The 20,284-nt window shown below is 34.4% G+C and overlaps 3 protein-coding genes across 3 annotated transcripts; 2 read left to right on the top strand and 1 right to left on the bottom strand.

The window, feature by feature from the left end:
• The first annotated feature begins 1,868 nt into the window (after window positions 1–1,868).
• Window positions 1,869–11,484, top strand: LOC107823838 (pseudouridine-5'-phosphate glycosidase). The gene is made up of 13 exons (XM_016650539.2): window positions 1,869–2,042; window positions 2,470–2,581; window positions 3,621–3,731; window positions 4,794–4,876; window positions 6,322–6,381; window positions 6,479–6,539; window positions 7,638–7,744; window positions 7,841–7,918; window positions 9,922–9,967; window positions 10,055–10,175; window positions 10,290–10,375; window positions 10,551–10,635; window positions 10,942–11,484. The coding sequence occupies exons 1-13, from the start codon at window positions 1,971–1,973 to the stop codon at window positions 10,946–10,948; spliced, it is 1,029 nt and encodes a 342-aa protein (XP_016506025.1). The 5' UTR covers window positions 1,869–1,970; the 3' UTR covers window positions 10,949–11,484.
• A 1,033-nt stretch (window positions 11,485–12,517) lies between these two features.
• LOC107823839 (putative UPF0481 protein At3g02645) lies at window positions 12,518–15,605 on the top strand. Its single transcript, XM_016650540.2, has 3 exons — window positions 12,518–12,842; window positions 13,182–13,299; window positions 13,810–15,605. Exons 1-3 carry the CDS (start codon window positions 12,682–12,684, stop codon window positions 14,908–14,910), a joined length of 1,380 nt encoding a protein of 459 aa, XP_016506026.2. The 5' UTR covers window positions 12,518–12,681; the 3' UTR covers window positions 14,911–15,605.
• Window positions 15,606–17,839: 2,234 nt separating this feature from the next.
• LOC142177463 (lignin-forming anionic peroxidase-like) lies at window positions 17,840–20,083 on the bottom strand. The gene is made up of 4 exons (XM_075246236.1): window positions 19,800–20,083; window positions 19,509–19,700; window positions 18,754–18,919; window positions 17,840–18,366 (listed from the first exon to the last, which is right to left on the bottom strand). Exons 1-4 carry the CDS (start codon window positions 20,010–20,012, stop codon window positions 17,978–17,980), a joined length of 960 nt encoding a protein of 319 aa, XP_075102337.1. The 5' UTR covers window positions 20,013–20,083; the 3' UTR covers window positions 17,840–17,977.
• Between the last annotated feature and the right edge of the window lie 201 nt (window positions 20,084–20,284).

The following is a 20,284-nucleotide window of genomic DNA, read 5'->3' on the forward strand; positions in this document are numbered from 1 at the left end:
ATTTAAATTGGCAATTGTTTATTACTTTATTTCCGTTTTTTCATTTTAGAATAATTTAAAAACTCCAAAATGAAACCACACCGCAATATGAATTGGCAATATTTTATTTCTTTATTTTCTTTTTTTATTTTTAAATAATTTTAAAACTGCAACCTGAAACTATTCCCCAACATGAATACGTAGTTTTTTTAAAAAAATATATATTTTCGTTTTTTTTATTGTAGCTAATTTAATTTTTTATTTTTTTCATATTTTATTTTAAAATAACTTTAAAACTCCAACTTGAAACTACTCCCCAATTTGAATGGGTAATTGTTTTTTTAAAAATATTTTTGTTTTTTAATATAGCTAATTATAAGATATCTATATTTATTAATTCAAATAGAGTAACCAATTAATTCAAAATTTAAAAAGGTCTTTTTAGTTAAAAAGGTAATTTATTTTGTCTTCACAATGCCACTTGGCTTTTTGTGGTTATGTCACTTATCTTAATAATGTACTTTTGCCTCTTCTTTTATTATATATAGATAGAAGATAAATTTTTTTATTTTAATATATTTTTAAAACTCCAACTTGAAACTACTCTCCAATTTGAATGGGTAATTTTTTTCGATTTTTATTATAGCTAATTATAATATATCTATATTTATTAATTCAAATAGAGTAACCAATTAATTCAAAATTTAAAATTCAAAAGATTTTTTAGTTAGAAAAGTAGTTTATTTTGTCTTAAAACTCCAACTTGAAACTACTCCCAAATTTGAATTTGCAATTTTTTTTATTTTTTTCAATTTAGTTTTTTATTTAAAATAATTTTAAAATAATATGCTTTTGCCTCTCCTTTTATTATATATAGATAGAAGATAGATATAGATAGATAATTTTTTATATTTTTGATTTTTTAATATAACTAATTATAAGATATCTCTATTTATTAATTCAAATAGAGTAACCAATTAATTCAAAATTTAAAAAGATTTGTTTTAGTTAAAAAGGTAGTTTGTTTTGTCTTAATAATGCCACTTATCTTTTTGTGGTTATGCCACTTGTCTTAATAGTGTGCTTTTGCCTCTCCTTTTATTATATATATAGATATAGATATATATAGATATATAGACTTTTATTATAGCTAATTATAAGATATCTATATTTATTAATTCAAATAGAGTAACCAATTAATTCAAAATTTAAAATTCAAAAGATTTTTTAGTTAGAAAGGTAGTTTATTTTGTCTTAAAACTCCAACTTGAAACTACTCCCAAATTTGAATTTGCAATTTTTTATTTTTTTCAATTTAGTTTTTTATTTAAAATAATTTTAAAATAATATGCTTTTGCCTCTCCTTTTATTATATATAGATAGAAGATAGATATAGATAGATAATTTTTTATATTTTCGATTTTTTAATATAACTAATTATAAGATATCTCTATTTATTAATTCAAATAGAGTAACCAATTAATTCAAAATTTAAAAAGATTTGTTTTAGTTAAAAAGGTAGTTTGTTTTGTCTTAATAATGCCACTTATCTTTTTGTGGTTATGCCACTTGTCTTAATAGTGTGCTTTTGCCTCTCCTTTTATTATATATATAGATATAGATATATAGATATATAGATATATAGATATAGATGATTTGACTTGTTTATTTTCTTTTGTTAATATATAATTTTTTTCCTCAAGATATATTGACATTATGTTTTTTAAACTAATAATTAAAATTTATTAAATATGAGACGAAGATTAAAAAGCTCACATTTGACAAAATTATTGGACAAAACTGCTAAGGAGTCATTTATCATTTTCTATCGAACTTTACCCTGGTTGGGGAGGTTAAATGCGAGTTATAAGTCGCATTCACCAAATGCGAGTTATAAGTCGCATTCACCACGGCTTCACAGGCAACAAAAAACCTAGCGACGCTACCTGCCCTCTACCCTGTGAATTTTACTGAGAAATCAAAACTGATTCATGGCTTCTTCCGCTAATTCTAGGCTCGAAATCCTCACTCGACACTTAACTTCAGCAGCTTTTGCCTCTAAGGTACCACTAAAAATCACACTGTCTTACTACTTGATTACCTTTTTTTTTTTTTTTTTTTCCTTTTGCAATTCAAAAGCAGGATTGTGATGTTGAAATACTAATCAAATTACAAATACCTTAATATCTAAGAAAGTTTGTCCAGTTTCATTTATGGAAAGCTATTTTTTGCGAACAATGAACTTATATTTCTGGTTATATCTTTACCAAAATGGACACTTCATTTCATCAGTTTCTGCCTCTAAGGTAGCTCTAAAAATCACTCTTTCTTACTAACAATTATCCTTTTTGCAATTCAAAAGCAAGTTCCGAGATTGTTAATTACTAATCAAATTATCAATGCCTTAATTTCTAAGAAAATTTGTCCAATTTTAGTTGTCGGAAAAATGCTATTTTTTCCTGATGGTTAATTCTTTCTCACGCTTTATAGGCTGGATCTGATGGTCAAAAGTTGGAGTGGATTAAGATATCACCTGAGGTATCAGAAGCACTAAAAATTGGCAGCCCAATTGTTGCACTCGAATCCACCATAATATCTCATGGTACATGAAAATTTTGACCTCATTGCTCAATTAAATCGTCTGCTTATATTGTCTATATGTTACTAGTACTAATGAAGGGAATTATGTCGTAGTAATTCGTACTAGTGGTAAGAGTGCAGCTTGTGATGTGTGGGCTGGGGGCACGTTACGGGTTTGAATCCTGCCGCAGGCAAAAACCTTGTGTTTAATTGTTATTACAATCCAAAGCTTGTGTTAGTGAATATAATATTTTTACTTCCAAAATATATATATATATATATATATTTATTTATATATATAATATTGTACTTCGCTAGGGAGTAGAAAAAAAATATGTAATGGAAATATAGATGAGAAATAATGTTGTTAAACTAATTTTAGAAATAAAATTTACTTGATCTCCATGCGGGGCGGACGCAGGATGAAAAGCCGGTGGATTCAGAATTTTAACTGGCTTGAGGAGAAAATGTCTTTGCACCCACTGCTCCCTTGAAGCACTCTTTTATTAAAATACCAACTTTAATGGACACTTCACTCTCTCTCTCTCTCTCTCTCTCTCTCTCTCTCTCTCTCTCTCTCTCTCTCTCTCTCTCTCTCTCTCTCTCTCTCTCTCTCTCTCTCTCTCTCTCTCACACACACACACACACACACACACACACACACACACAAATACCAACTTTAATGGACACTCACACACACACACACATTACAAAAGGTCATAGCTAAAAGCTGTAGTTCAGATGAATCCACCGTTTATGCACTAGGTCCGCCCCTGATATTGATTCTTCCTCCCTGTACCCTGCTCTCCCAAATAAAATAGGAAAATAAAAGATGGAGAGTTCCACGTCACATTTATATAGTGAAAATAAGGTGTTACCTGTATGATCAATGTCTTGCATTGTCAACTGTGGCCTTACTGCGCGTGACAGACTGAGATTAAGACTTAGACCGTGCAACAATGCATTTCAGTAGTTAGCCTTACTTAACCTTACATGTAATACTTTCTCATTTATGTTTTATTAATAGTAGCTCCAACTATGGCTTTTCTTTCTGTTTCCAGGAATGCCTTATCCTCAGAATTTTGAGACAGCCAAAGAGTTGGAGGTCATTGTGAGGGAGAATGGAGCTGTACCTGCAACTATCGCTATTCTGGATGGCGTACCATGCATAGGTGTTCATTTGAGGCTTTCCCCCCTCTTTTTTCTTTATACCATTCTTTCTTCTTTTCTCATTTCTTGGTTGGAGGTACTTTGACACAAAAGTGGGATTGATCTCTAGGATGCTAAGTTCATCACATCTCTCCCTAAAGTGTTCAAGGACCTCGTGGCAGTCTGCTTGTGCTCGAGTAACAGTAATCTGCAATAAACATCACCTCTTTGTTCTTAGCTTCTTGATATGCATCGTAACTATCAATAGAGACTAAGTTGTATATGTTTTATCTGGTTATCGATTTACTCCATACTCATGCTAAATTTTGACTTTTGGTAGCTCAATTGAATTGATGATTGATCAACTCTAATATCTTTCTCTTATGATAGAAATGGATTTTTTACAAAGTACTAGTGTGTCTTCAAAATATACGCTGCTACATTAATGTACATTGGCTTCAATGCTCTATCATATTCCAGCACTGGCATATGGCTGATGCATATTCCATGAGTATCTGAGAGTTGTCTCAAAGTTTTGACCTTCCCAATTTCTTCATAAAAAATTTACTTGGAAGGTTTCTCTGAATGTTAATGTGAACATGAACAATTTGAAATGGAGTGGAATTTTTTTGAAATGAAATGTGAAGATGAGCAATTTGGCATGGAAAGTGACCTTTTTTAGAGCATCTACTCTTCTCGGCCATGAAACCATATCCATCTTGGCATCTTGTACTTAACTAATTTCAGAAACTTCATGTTCTACAGCAGCTTTGAATCTTTGATATCAAACTTATTTGTTAAACTTACACATTGTGAGGAAATGTAAAAAATGAACACGGCATCTCCAGAATATCGACATCATTACTAACTAATAGCCATTGGTACCGATCATCATCTGCTCGTCAAATTTAATCTGGTACTCTTGGCTCAAAGTCTGTGAACTTCTGACATGAAAAAACTTGAAATACTTGCATGACCTTACGCTATTTCTGAGTTGTGTTATTCTTGTGCTAACTTTCTTTTAACTGGGAAAATCATAGTAGCATGTAAAATATTTTAACCATGAATTATATTCTTTATGGTAGGCTTGACTACAGAAGAACTAGAGATTCTAGCACGTCTTGGTAGCAAAGCTCGAAAAACTGCTAGTAGAGACATTGCAGTTGTTGTAAGTCAATTCCAAACTACGTGATGTTGCTTGGGCAATTATATCTTGTTTGCCTTTATTATATTTGTTAAAATATTTGTTTTGACTGCTGAAACTTAATATCACAAGCTCTAGGAATAAATTTTGACTCTGTGTGTGCGTGCTTTTTTTTTATGTGTGTGTGTATCTCGAGTTGTGACATGAAAAAGCCTCATGGACCTAGAGAAAATAGTATGCCACAGATAGCTTGTTTTGTAATGTATGCTGGCAGAATTATGAGTGTCTTGATGATGACTATATAAGTTTACAAATATACTTCATCAGAGCTTGCACTATCCTATGTTTGTTTTACACTCCCATTTTACAGTTCTAAATATTTCTAGGAAGACATTTCTCATATTATAACAAAACGTTTTATTATTGATTATTCCTCCCTTTACCACATTTTTAAGTATTTTGAGGAAAGCGTGACTTTTAAATTAAAAAGAAGGTTTACTTATTTACTTTAAAACCTTTTTACTTCATTGTTCCTTTCAGAAACATACCAAAAGATGACGAAAAAGCTCTTCACACAAACCGCTTGAGCCGTCTCACTTGTTAATTAGTGTGTGAGCCTTGACATTGAAAGAGAATTGATCATTCGCTTGTATGGTTTTGTCCTGAAGGCATCAATTCCAGAAGCCTGGATTTTGTTCGCGATTCACTAGAATCTCCTTCTCTTCTTAGACATGCTCTCCCAACCATGCACCACTAACCTCCACCTACGATAAGATTGCTTTAATTCCTGTGAAGTATTTTTCTTCAAGATTGCACTTATAAATATTTCCCCCTCAAACTTACAGCAAGCCTTCAATATAAGTTCACCCATATAACTATGACAATTTGCCTGCCCCCTACTAAAAACTTACTTCTCTTGTCATATAAGCTTACAAGGAATTTATCTGTAGTTAATCACAGCAATGGACATGATTATCATCACCATTTATGAACAAACCACCTTAATGAAATCTCATAAAATTCCATCCTTGATGGGATTATAATATTCTTGTTTTGGTTTAAAGAGTGAAAGAATAATATTGTTGGTCTTTTAATTGGAGTGGAATTGTGATGTGTGCTGTTGCTAAAAATTATAATTAGTAGGGTGGAAAGAACCAAGAACAAATGATGATGCCGCACTCTTTTTTGATTTTGCACTATTGATGTCTATTATTAAGTACTCAAAGGTGTGCAATCTTCTGGACATTGTTATATTTGGTTCTACCTTTCGTCTCTGACCGGCATCTGTTTTCCATGTGTTTAAGCCATAGAAGGCTAGATATATGCATCATCTCTAAGTGTTCCCTTTCAAAAAGTCCGAAGCATATGTTTGGATATCTTCCAGGATCCTACAAATATTCTTGGGAAGCCGCCACAAAGCTGTCAAATTAAGTTTTTTCTAAGTTACTGTTTCTTGTATTTTTTTCTAGATGGCAGGCAGGGAGAATGGAGCAACTACTGTCTCTGCAACAATGTATCTTGCTTCAATGGTGATGACTGCATTCATATTGGATTTCTCTAGTATATTGCTTGTTTTCTTCTGATTCATCTGGATCTTTTGTCAAAAGTATCTTCCCTATCTTGTAGGTTGGTATTCCAATATTTGTGACCGGTGGTATTGGAGGAGTTCATAGACATGGAGAGAACAGTGAGTAAATCAATGCTTATATATGTGCTTTGTCTATGTGGTGATGCTAGAATTATGCATTTTGCTTGGTAGCATCTGATTTTTAATTAGAATGATAGCTTGCCAAATTACGTTGATCATTTGTTGACAATAGTTGGCAAACAAGTATTTGTTTGATAAATAAAAATCAAGAATGGAGAACAAGATGCATGTCAAGGACATTTTAGTGTACAGACTGGTAAGTGATCAGCAGTATCATCAATATGAATAAAGCATGAGTTGCACTAAGCGAGGGTGTTCAGCTCCAACCTATTACCAGGAGCAATGTAGAGCTTTTTCAGATGATTATCTTGCTGATTAGCTCCAAATATAATGATTTTCAACTTATGTAAATGGCTCTAGATCTACGGACCTGGTTAATATGAGGTGCTTAGAATGTCTCCATCACTATGAACTGTTTGCTACTTAAATGATCTTGGGCAATTCTTACCTTATAAGCTAGCTTTTGAGGTCGAGTTAAGATCAAAGTTCATTTTCTTAACATGATATCAAAGTAAGTGCCATCCCTATTCTTGCTTTACTTGTTTCCCGTGCTCCAAATGTCTAGACCTGGTCTGCTAGGAGGGGTGTAAGAGTGTCATAGGTTGAGAGAACTGTTATCTCCTTCCATGGTTTTGACAATTCTCACCTTATAAGCTAGCCTTTAAGGGGTTGGGATAGAGCCATGGTCCATTTTCTTAACATTCTTCATTTCTCATGTGTCTTTATTTCTCACATGGTATCAAAGACAGTTTTATCTCTATTCTTGGTTTATCCGATGTTGGCCCCCATATTATTGCTATCCACGCTCTAGATGTCCGGGTCTGTGCATGCAGGGAGTTAGAGTGTCCCACAATGGAATGTTGTCTCCTTATATTGTGGGATTATTAGGCTGCTTCTAATAAACCCGATCTCTACATGGTTGTCATTTAGAGCTCTCTTCAAGCATTTTTTGTTTAAGGTAGCAAACATTTTCGTAATGAAATAAGCACTTCTTTAGCTTTCAACTTTTCTTTTCTTGTTCGCATTTATTTTTTTATTTATTATGTTTGAGTAGTTCTTATGGATTTATTTTTACAGCATTGGATATTTCTTCTGATCTTACCGAGCTTGGAAATATTCCTGTGGCTGTGATCTCTGCTGGTGTAAAATCGATACTAGATATTCCCCGAACACTTGAATATTTGGTTTGTACCAACATTCTTATTTTACTTCAGATCTCTTATACATGATAATGGATGACATGGAAATTCAACCCTTTCTTTTTCTATCGTGACCTACAGGAAACTCAAAGAGTTACTGTTGCAGCATATAAAACCGATGAGTTCCCTGCTTTCTTCACACAAACCAGTGGCTGCAAGGTTCACATCTTGTTATTAACCCTATGTTATATGTACCCATCATATAGATCCCTTTCCAACTGTTCCACTCAAAGAAAAGAAGATGTTTTTACATTAGTACAACATTTGTTCCACAAGGCATAAAAGAGGACATGGATGCACTAAGATCCAACTGTAAGAGAGGAGCTTCAAAAAGATTGTTCAATGATTATCTGTAGAAACCTTTTTTTTTTTTGGAAAATAAAATTTTTTATTAACCAACTGGAAGTATTACAACGAAAAAAAAAAATGCAGAACTACATTACAGTTTCAGCAGAACACAACGTTCTCTCCTCAACTTCAGACCCTGGCTAAACACTGAATAGGATAAAAATTCAGGGTTTGCAACTTCTTCGCTATCTTAGGTTTTGACTGGCCCCGATAGAAGATCTCCTGAACAATAGTTTTGATGATATGCTCGGTACTCCTGCTTTTTCCCTTGAAAATTCTCAAATTTCTTTCTTTCCAAAGACGATACACAGTGCCAGCTATAGCCATTCTGAGTATATGATCACTGGCAGTTTTCCCTTTGCAATTGGTCATCATCCACTGCAGTTCTTCTTGCCATCCAATTGGTCATAATCCCTTGCCATTGCAGAATGTTGTTCCATATGTTTGCAGAAAATGGACACTGAAAGAATAGATGAGAGGTAGTCTCTAATTCCGAAGAGCACAAGGAACATTCTTGGTTAATACTTATTCCCCACTTAGCCAACCTATCTTTGGTATGCAATCTTCCCATGCCGCTATTCTCAGTATAAAAATCCATTTAGGAGCACCAAAATTGTTGCATATGATCCTCCTCCAGGGCACCTTCTGAAACTCACCAAGCAATTTATGATACATTCTCCTGATGGAAAAAGTTTCCAAGGTATTAATCTCTGTTGAAACCTTTTTAACTTGGAGCAAAATGCACTTTTACATCCCTCTTCTGGCATCTGTTCTGTATATTACAAGTAACCCCCTTTTCAGGTTAAAACCTTGAAACCAAATTCCCTATACTCACAAAAGGTGTAAAGAATGGAGCATAGTCAGCAATGTTTTGGGAAATGTCGTCACATTCTCAAACCTAGAAGCCTATTTCTGGATTTGATTTTGGAAACTAACATTTCGAAGAACGGAAATGCCATAATATATTATGTCCTCTCTGCTACTTGGCCAAGGATAAATGAGGAGAAAGAAGTAAACTGAGTGAGCCATATAGCTTATAATGTATCTGGAGTATAATTATATCTCAATGTTCCAAGAGTTGCCTGTCAGGCTCTTGATAAGTAGATCTTTATATACTCACTTTAAAAGGGAGCAATTGTAAAATTAGCGTGGTTTAGAAGTTTCATTGAACAAACAAAGTGGAGTGTAGTACTCTTATATCATCTTAACCTATATGTTTCTTATGTAGTACTCTTTTGGTTTGTCCAAAAAAGAATGACATATTTCTATTTTTGGAAACTTTATTTAATTTTAAACCTCTCATTTCACCCCTAATGATATTCTCTTATAGCTATAGGAACGTCGTGGCATATTTAAGACCACAAGTTCTAAGACTACCTTTGGTATGGTATATATATAAAGTTTATGGGTCAAACGCCCGGTGAACACCTCCATATAAAATGAAACGGAGAGAGTAAATTGTTATACTGAACTGTGAAAGAGTGAAGTATAGGAAAAAGGAATCAACCATTGTTACCTGCTGAAATGTGCTGTCTGTCAACACCAAACACTAACATGGTCAAAAGGTGGGTTCTCTTCCTTTTCAAATATTTTCATTCCCTTGACTATTGGGAATGATGGGAGGCTCAGAAGAAACTGATTTCATATTAGTTAGCATAGGTGAATAGATCACTTCTTTTCTTTTGGAATGTTTGAATAACTTATGAGCAGTCTCATGTAATTTCAGTTAACACCAGATCATATTTTCTTAATTATATTTGTAATGAACATTACATCATGTTTTCTAATTGGTTATCTTTTGACATAAAACTTAGGCACCTGCTCGTGTAGAATCGCCAGAACATTGTGCTCGAGTTATTGGTAAGCAGCCCCAGACCTATTCCTTCCATCATTCATTTACTCATTAATTATAGCATTTTTTCTTGTATTCTCTAACTTTGACTGCAGACGCAAATATAAGACTTGAGCGGAAGAGTGGAATATTGATAGCACTTCCCATTCCACGGGAGCATTCTGCTTCTGGAAGTTTGATTGAGTCGGCAATACAGCAAGCTCTCCAAGAAGCACGGTGAGTATTCTGCTGAAGCCTCTTATTTACGGAAGCACATGGTTCTTTGAACCTTAATTGCCTTTTCCACATACTTCTGACATATTAATGGTGGGATGGAATTGCAAACCTCAGAGAGAAGAAGATAACTGGCAATGCTGAAACTCCATTCTTGCTTGCAAGAGTGAACGAACTTACTGGTGGAGCATCTCTGGCTTCAAGTATCCTTTATCTGATGTTGCTATATGATTTTTAGTTTGCATATCATTCATCAAGTCCAGGTGGAGAAAGAAAAATTTCACAATAAATTATTTTAATCATCTCTACAGTACAACCTGAATTAAATTATTTCTTTCAGTTTGTCCCATCTTTCGAGTTTTTTTAATGAAGTTTCAGATATTGCACTCGTGAAAAATAATGCCTCTGTTGGTGCTAAAATTGCTGTTTCGCTTGCCCAGCTTCAAAAGCATAGTGGTAAAAGGTTAGTGTACCTCTCTGTTATCATTTCTTCTTCTTTTCAACTGAGAATTCTCTCAGATTGCAAAGAGGAACCAAAAGGAAAAGCTAAGCTAATAAACACACGTTGTGTTTCAAGTAGGGCACTTGGAAGTCAATAAGGTTACGCTATTACCATAATGCCCCCAAAGAAAGTTATATTTATCGCAATGCCCTTGGTCGTCCAAGGAACCTTTCACTTATTATATAGTTAAATAATGGGTTGATTACAACTTTTGGTTTCAAATTCCAATGATATGTGCTAACAAAAGCGGGCGTTGTAACTTCACAGGTTGTAAAACTCTGGCTTTCGCTCATTGTTCAAGATTCCCCACTGCTGCCCCGTGGGAGTCCGGACTGTGTCTCAGTGCCAGTGTGGCTGATCATCGGAAAAGATATTTTGCCCTTCTCCCTATGATATCAGCTAAGCACTTTAAGCTCCAAGTCTGAAGCCATTTTTACGGTATTTTCGCTTCTAGTCCGGATCCATCCTAAACCAAAGAGCGGGGCTAAGCGAGGGGCATAGCAAAGGAAGCATGACATTAGCGATAGAAGCTTGTCTTTGCTCCGTTGGGAGTACTTTCCCCATGATCCCCATGTATAGAGAAGTTAAAGACGGTCTCCTGGCTGATCAGGTGGTTGAGTGTGTGCGCGCCTATATATATATAGGCGTGTCGTGTGTGTAGAATGTGGCGTGTGTGTGTAAAATGTAAAATGGCCTCTGAGCTTAGAAATATGTCTATCCCATTTGACTAGTATTGACCAAACCATTTGAGAGATGATGCTATAACCTTTTACCTATCTTCAAGAGAATGAACCTCAAGTTTGTTTTTCCTAATTTGAACTACCAACTAGGAAATTTCTTGTTCAGAATACCGTTTCAGATATTTCAAGAAATTCCTTTCATCTAATTATATATGAAAGTGACAATTAGGTAGTATACATGGCTCGAAAAGCTGGAAAAAAACCAACGAATATGCGGGCAAGATTACTAGATTATTAGTATTATTTTATAACATAGTAATCGATGGACAATCACAGTCTCAAAATTCGAGGCTCTGAAATTTTCATGATTTTCAAATCTTAGACGACTACATCAACAGCAACATATCCGTATTATCCCATATCTTGGCAAAAACTGACTCCACTATTTAAGAGAAACAAGTATACAGATTGATAATTTTCTCTAATATTGATCTTTGAGGCATAAAGATGCAGCACATGGCAAATAATCGACAAATGAGTCGGCTCAAATCTCGTAGAGTTAAGTTGGTTTGGGACCGGGTGTTCCCAATTATTATTGTCAGCTACTCTTTCTGTTCTATTTTGTTTGACACTATTTTATATAATATTTTTTTTATAGCAACACAACTACTATGATATATTAAAACTATAAGTTTTGAAAATTTTATAGCTACATAAATAATATGGTATATTTAAGATTTTTAAATTTTATGCAAGTAGACCAAAATAAAATAAAACGGGAGAGTATTAATTTGGACGTGCCAACTAGGCAGCGTTTACTTCAAAATTTTGAAAAAGAAGTCAATTTTATGAGTGCAATATTAATGTAGTAGCTGGCTAGCTGCAGGGAAAGTTCTGGTATTGAACGAGTCAAAGAAAGACAACAATTTGTGGTTCTACACATCTTTTTCGTCCCACGTTTAACATCAACGGTATTAATTTTGACTTTTATCAATCAGGATTATGGTTGAGTGATAAATGATCTCGTGTTAGAGCTTGAGTATGAAATCGTTTTTATTATAGAGCCCTTTAACTCGTCAGAGGCGGATCCAGAATTTAAACCTTATGTGTTCAACTTTTATGGTTTTTAACATTGAACCTATTATATTTTTAAAGTTATGAGTTCATATCTGCTATTTTTGCAATTTTAATGAAATTTTACATATATATTTTTATTCCGCGTCGAAGGTTATGAGTTCAGTTGAACCCGTTCCCAGAACACTACATCCGCCTCTGTACCTCGTAATGTGCAATTTTTCGGTACAAATCCGGATGTAATCGAGTCCCAATGTATACCCGAGCAGGAAATCAATTTATTTTTTATTTTAAAAAAGAAGGCTTTCGATTGTCTCTACACAATAAAAAGAAAATTCGCATTCCCCTTATAATTCTGCTTTCCCCTTCTCGTCCTAATTCAGGACAACGCATGCAAGAGGAACAAAGAGGCAAGTAAGTACTTCTGCATTTCTCATTCTATATTTGCCCAATAAATTAATTACATTCTTTGCTACCTTTTTTCCCCTTCCATTCTTTGTTAGCTCAAGCTACAGAATTATATGTTTGAGGAAATTACTATTCGTAGCGATCGTTTGTTCATCTTTCTACTCATACTTTTTTGTTTCAAAATTAGTTTTTAGTGGAATAACTACTATTACGTATACTGTAAACTCAAAATAATTGGAGTTGGCTGTATAACTCGTCACTATCAATTTATCACTCTATAACATATTACTCTCTTGTGTTTCCATCTCTTAACTCATCTCTCTCTCTCTCCTGTTGGAATTACAGTTTCAAGAAAATTATCGAATTAATTAGAAGAATGGCACATCATATTGAGATTACCCGAATGGATCATCAAATTCCACTTCTTCATCAAACTTCTGTAAATGAAGCTACAGAGAATGAGGTACTATCTCTCTCTCACACACACACGCAAAAACAAGCTATACTTCTTTAATTCGGTTTACTAAGGTCATGTCTAGGTCATTCAGTAATGACATAGTTTGCATTAATTAAAACGAAAAAACTTGTAATAAGGCATGAGAGATGTACCGACCCCCAAATAAATATTTGTATCGGGTCAACTAATTACTCTCCTTAAATCTTAAGTCAATGCTCTCCGCAACAGATCACATCCACTGAACAACAGTTCTTCGCCTTACTATATTTACAATAACTTAATGTAATGTTATGTCGATCCACGCGGTGATAATCTATCTATTCAATAAAGGAAATATCAATTTATCCTTATTTTGAAGAGAAGTGATATAAATTCTGGGGAAGAATATCATAAAAGACTTTTAAGGAAAGAAGTTATATATGTTGTGTCCTTCATTGTGTCCTTCACTTTTATGCTATCCTTTATAAGCTAGGTAATACTTAAATTTTTTGATTCTTTTCCATTAATTACGTACAGATAGAAGAAGGGAGGAAAGTGGATTATTTAATCGACATAGAGGAAACAAATGGTCAAGATCAATCAAGGTTGCAAACAATTAAATCTGCAAAGCAAATATATGATGAAAATTTTAAGGATTTCAACAATTCGTCTATCAAATCAACTACCATATTCAAAGTAAGTGCAGGGCTAAGTGAATCAAATCCAAATTCTTATAAGCCAATGTTGATCTCCATTGGCCCTTACCATAAACACAATACTGAACTTCGGTCGATTGAAAAGTACAAACTGATGTACCTACAACGGTTTTTCCGAAGGAAAGAAGGGATTGATGTGGAAAGTTGCATCAGAGAAATAGAAGAATTGAAGGATGAAGCGCGTAAGTGTTATGATGATATACATGACTTTTATAGTGACAATATTGGTGAATTTTTGCTGATGTTATTGGTTGATGGTTGTTTTGTGGTTGAGTATATTCGAGAGTGTTGTGGAATAATTCCAACAGGAGAAGACATAATTATCAGAGGAGGTTGCATAGATAATCAAGTACGTCGAGATTTGTTGTTACTAGAAAACCAACTTCCTTTCTTTATCCTCGCCAAACTTCATGACATGACAATGGAAGTTGATCAAACATCATTCATAATAATGGTGAAGTGTACCTTTCTTCCTTGCTTACCAAAGATTACTCCTGCATCCTTTGTTGAGACTGAAGGTAATGCCAAAAATATCAAACATTTACTTCAATTAGTACACATGTCATGCCACCCTTCAGAGATGAAAACTAGCTTAACTCGGAATAATCCTAGCATTGAAATCGAACGTTGTGGGAAAAGCTTATGCGGGAATCTGTTACAAATAATTAAGTCAAAAGAAATAGCAATAGATAGTAACCACTTAATATGGCATGACATTATGCCAAATGCAACAGAGCTTTGTGAAGCTGGAGTTAATTTTGCAAAGGTGGGAACTGTCTATACTTGTTTGGAGGAAGACAACCTTGAAGATAGCACAAGTTTATTTGACATTACATTCGAGAATGGATTGATGAAAATTCCTTGTTTTCACGTCGTTGATGATACTGAGACTATCTTGAGAAATCTCATAGCTTACGAGTAACAGTCGCCTAATGCACATTCTAGATATTTCAGTGATTATGCAGTTTTCATGGATCATCTTATCGACTCAGAAAAAAATGTGAATTTGCTTCGCTTAAAAGGAGTTAGATGAGTCAATATACAAATTTTGAGGAAGATTGGAGGTGATTTAGGCTGATTTGATATCAAAATCCGTAGTTAAAATCGAGTTCAAAAAATTCTTCTTTGACACATGTATCAAACTTGTATCACACACAGAAGTATACATGAATATACACGTGATATATATTTGATACAAATATGATACATAAATGATACACAGTATGATACACATCATTTTTTCCCCATGTTTCATCTTCTACTTTGAATAAAATTCAAATCACCTCAAAACTCCGCAAAATCATGCCAAAACTGAGATTCAAGCTCCTTAAGATGTACTTTTAAAAAAAAAAAATTAATCCATCGACCCGGACTTTCACCTTCCGTGGTGATGGAGGGTTTCGCATTGATCCCTACCTTGTTTATTGATAATCAAAGTAAAGTACAAGAGGAGGGGGACATAAAACTAACCCCCAAATACAAAATAAAACCTATCTTAATATCTACCTAGTACAGATATCAGATTCAAAGTTAAACTTGTTCCACGGATCTTTTATATGTGCTAGATAACCAAAAGAGCTTGTGACATATAACTCATTCCCTAACAATTTTGTCATAGCAACAGGCCAAAGAGGCATTCATCGAGCAACAAAGATATTCTCGACCACTTTATGCGTGAGGTTAGGAAGCTGTATTCTGTCAAGTTTGTAGTGACCAAAGGCTTGCTCCGGAAAATTATTATTAAAGATTATAGCCTCATGAATCTCATGACTCCATTTTGCAAGTATGTCCGCCATATTATTAGCCTCCCTGTAACAATGTCTAATAGTAGTATTGTGTTGAAAAATGAGATGTGGTATCTTTCGAATAGTGTTGTTCATGTGCTAGAGGGATTTTAAATTATCATTCGACATATCAATCACTAGTTTGGAATCACAATCTAGGATAATTCTATCATAACCATTAGAATGATACCACTGTAGGCCTAGAAGTGCAACCTTAGCTTCTGCCAAATTACTTGTGCCACTCCCCAAATTTTGTGAGAAAGCTATAATCATATTACCCCTGTGATCTCTTAAAATGCCCCCAACGCCAATCATATTATTACCCTGTTTGCTACCTTAAGCTTGGCCCAACCAAATAAAGGGTTTTCCCAACTTACAGGAATACATATAATCTTTGTTGTTAAGGCCATGAGTTTATCACATATACTATGCCATTGGAGAAATCCCTCTATAGAAATGTTATGTTTAAAAACCACCCATCTCAAATGGGAAAGAACCTGGAATTGAACTCTTGTAAAAGAAATCTTAATACCTCCATACCTTGAAGCACATCTAGCCTTCTACAATTCCCAACAAATAACAATGGGGTGATTTTCAAGATTACCTATGTTTACCCAAAAAATGGATAGCAATTGAATTTATACGTAGTTCTAAGGATACGTGGTATAACTTGATACAAATTGGGAAAAATAAGTAAATAAATATCGAAATTAGATGTAAAAGAAAATGAATGCAAACCGAATGAATTAGTTAGTCTAAGCCTTCAAGTTTTATCACCTTCAAATTGAATGGAGAGTGATTGATAGAAGAACAATATGACTAAATATCAAAGTCAGAAAATGATAGTATATTGCTTTATGTTCTATGAATCTCAATGAATCTGACCACACTTCTACAAATGATAACAACCCATAATATAGTGGAGAAATCCTATTTTGGATATAATTAAAAATACATAGTGGAGATCCCATGATAGATTAATTAATTAGTCTCTCCTTGATTTGCGCCGAGATTCGCCCCCTAATTGTGGCTATAACGGCTTTTTTGTTTCTTGGCTCGTTCTCGATCTTGATTGGTCTCTATTTGTTCGACCTCGATTTTGGCCGATCTCGATTTTTGATCGGTCTCTGGGTCTCGAGCTCTGTCTTGGCCGATCTCGATCTTGATCAGTCTCTGGGGCTCGAGCTCGACAACCTAACTTCACATCATGGCTCAATATTACAATGATGAATCTCAGACCATCATGTTCTAATCTCGATTAGTCGTACGAAGGGTAAACTCGATTTTGACCGTAAACGACCCGAAGTACCTTGTTATTGGATTTACAACTCCACCAGTTGCTAAGAATATTCAAAATAGTGTTGTCCTCCCATCTGATTCCCAGTGGTGCGCCAAAGTGTATCCATGTATTTTTTGCCATCTGTCCATTGATAAAAGTATGTTGCATGGTCTCTACTTGTGGTATCCTGCAACAGTTACATCTTGACACAATATTCTGTCTAAATCTAGAAATTATATCATCAAAAGGTAATTTACCCTTAATTAATCTCTACATCAAAAAGGACATTTTATAGGGTAAGTATTTGTGCCAAACTCCCTTCAGAATTGGTGTAATGCCTCTTGACTGTCTTATAGCTTGCCATGCTGATGAAGTAGTAAATAGACCAGTGGTGGAGGGCATCCAAACGACATTATCAGTATAGTTAGGATCTCCCAACTTAGTAGAATGAATTAATTCTATTAGGTATTCGGGCAGTTGTTGGAGTTCTTCAAAGTGCAGAGAGTAGCCTATCCTAACCTGGTTGATCTTTCTCATATCATGAGATTCATCAAGATGTACTATGTTAGCTACAGTATTTGATTCTAAGGAATTCTGCCCACAATGACTTTGAAGTTCTGAATCTCCACCGTCTTTTCATAGAGAAGGAATTGCTCACATCTACCAAGCTTCTGAAGTTTCAAAGCTTAGACTACTACATTATTTAAGAGAAATAAGTATACATATCGATAAGTAAAGCTTTAAAAAATAAAGTCAATGAAGCATTGCACCAAACGTGACACAAAAACTTTTTTATTTGCATAAGAACAACGTTTACATATCAAAGAAACAAATAGAATGAATGAGATTACACTTCAGTTCATCAAACATACAAATATACTTTATTAATACAAAACCAAACATAGAAATAGTGTGGAATTTAAGAACTAGTTGACACTGCCACAGACTTTTCTTATGATCCCATTTTGACCAGTTAGGGGACTAATATCTCCCATTTTGATCATAGCAGCAGCAAAGTCAGACGAGAAAGCTCGAGGGCTGTTACTGTATTCAGAAACAATATTATCTGTCGATCCTCCATTGAAAAGGACTTGATCTGATTGAAGAAGACCTTTCTTTTGAATGAGATTTTTGAAGTAATTGTTATCGAATTGATTTGGTGTAACCAAATCAAGAGGTGCTAGATTTCCATTCTCTCCTTCTTGAGGACATTGACGTTTTCTAGTGCTTGCAAATCCAGCATCAATGTCTGTTCCATTGCCATAAATCCGATCACGAAATAGGAAACATTGTGCTTGGCCTATTGTGTGAGCCCCTGGAAATCAAAGCAAAAATTAATTTCCTTCGTTATCCGATCACGAAATAGGAAACATTGTGCTTGGCCTATTGTGTGAGCCCCTGGAAATCAAAGCAAAAATTAATTTCCTTCGTTTTCCTAGCTATAAGGTTGTTCGGATTCTAAATGATAATAAAATTAAAGGGCAGCTCGGTGCATTAAGCTCCCGCTATGCGCGAGTTCGGGGAAGTACCGGACCACAAGGGTCTACCGGACACAGCCTTACACTGCATTTCTGTAAGAGGCCGTTTCCACGGTTCGGACTCATAAACTCCTGATCACATGGCAACAACTTTACCAGTTACGCCAAGGCTCCCCTTCGAATTCTAAATGATAATTATAAATGTTAATATCCTGATTAATTACCTGACAAAGCGACCATATCTCTTATGCTAAGTCCCTTGCTTGCAAAGCTAGAAATAAGCCTATTAAGAGGATCAAATGGACCGGGGAGATCAGTTTCTGCAAGTGTCTTACTTGCAGTTGTTGAATCTCTTCTTCCGAGTTTCACTGTCCATGATGGACCTCCCACCTGATATTATTTTGAAAAATTAACTTAAATAGCCCCTCGTTCAACCTCTTAAACTAAAAGTAATATAACCGACGGATATATAATATATGTATAATCCATGTATAATATTTGTATAGCCGTGTATAATCAGTGTGTATAATCTATGTATACCAGCTAGGAAATAAGAAAGTAAACAGAAAATCTGAGCGGCTATTGTTTCCAGCATAATCTTGCATTAGGATTACCAATTAATTGGTTATAGTATAATACTATATATATATAGTATTAATTTAACTTACACAAAGTTGATAAAAAATATATCTTGTTCTATTCATTGTAGTCTAGAATTTATATATACAATCAAACCTCTTTATAACAGTCTTGTTTGTTCCGATATTTTTTGGCTGCTATAGTGAAGTGCCGTTATAGATCAGAGGACATATATTCTAACATAACATAATAATCGGTTCCAAGAAAAATTTGAATTTTATAGTAAATGATTGTTATATAAGAATATTGTAACAGAGAGGTTTGACTGTATATCTATATATATATATATATATATACATATACACACACTCCTTCTAAGAAACAAATTATATGAACTTACAGCTGCTGATGCATCGCGAGCTGCAACAGTTAGTATGTCAGCACATGAAACCACCTCGGGACAAATCTTTTCCACCTCTCTCTTTGCATCTTCTATGATTCCAAAACCTCTTGCGGACCCAAGATTTGGCAATGCAGTCTTTTCACTTTCGATCGAAGGGGTCTCATCAAGTAAGATCGAAGCATCACAACCCTAAATTGACGTCCAATATAACACCATTTCGACTATTAATTAATTGACTTTAAAATACATGAAAAATAAAAATAATTTACGAATAATCTTTAAATTAACCTGAACAAAGCAATCATGAAAATGAAGGCGAATGAGCGAAGCAGCCATGCGACGTTCACTTGAAATTGCTTGCCTGATGCTGGTACGAATCGTGTTGAGTGCATTAGGGCAAGTATTATCATAGAACGTCGCCGAAAGTTGTGCATGGCATTGCATGCATGAAAGCAGAAGAAGAGAAAATATAGCTGCGAAAGATTGAGTTGGAGTATTCATTTAGAGACGATGTATTATACTATCAAGAAATTCAGAATGATTTTGGCTAAGTAGAAATGAAGATGATGGAAAAGGAATGCCTAAGTGACTTAATTTATAGGCAAGGAAACACGTAGATGGTAAGAGTGGAAAAACTATTTTTGGTCACTAATAGCTGCTATGCCGCGTTACTGTTAGTTTTTTCTTACTAATATAATTGAAATAGTAAATATCGATCAATACCCTTGACCTCTTGCTGGCTATGGGTTTGAAAAGGAGAGACTGATTCAGAA

Source organism: Nicotiana tabacum, chromosome 23 (genome assembly GCF_000715075.1).
Source record: "Nicotiana tabacum cultivar K326 chromosome 23, ASM71507v2, whole genome shotgun sequence".
NCBI lineage: Eukaryota > Viridiplantae > Streptophyta > Magnoliopsida > Solanales > Solanaceae > Nicotiana > Nicotiana tabacum.

Coding starts and splice junctions, on each gene's coding strand:
- LOC107823838 (XM_016650539.2), top strand. CDS start 1,971: ATGGCTTCTTCCGCTAATTCTAGGCTCGAAATCCTCACTCGACACTTA. Junction 6,540..7,637: donor TCATAGACATGGAGAGAACA/GTGAGTAAATCA, acceptor TTATTTTTACAG/CATTGGATATTTCTTCTGAT. Junction 9,968..10,054: donor ACATTGTGCTCGAGTTATTG/GTAAGCAGCCCC, acceptor CTTTGACTGCAG/ACGCAAATATAAGACTTGAG.
- LOC107823839 (XM_016650540.2), top strand. CDS start 12,682: ATGTATACCCGAGCAGGAAATCAATTTATTTTTTATTTTAAAAAAGAA. Junction 12,843..13,181: donor CAAGAGGAACAAAGAGGCAA/GTAAGTACTTCT, acceptor TTGGAATTACAG/TTTCAAGAAAATTATCGAAT. Junction 13,300..13,809: donor ATGAAGCTACAGAGAATGAG/GTACTATCTCTC, acceptor AATTACGTACAG/ATAGAAGAAGGGAGGAAAGT.
- LOC142177463 (XM_075246236.1), bottom strand. CDS start 20,012: ATGAATACTCCAACTCAATCTTTCGCAGCTATATTTTCTCTTCTTCTG. Junction 19,701..19,799: donor TTCATGATTGCTTTGTTCAG/GTTAATTTAAAG, acceptor ACGTCAATTTAG/GGTTGTGATGCTTCGATCTT. Junction 18,367..18,753: donor AGATATGGTCGCTTTGTCAG/GTAATTAATCAG, acceptor TTTGATTTCCAG/GGGCTCACACAATAGGCCAA.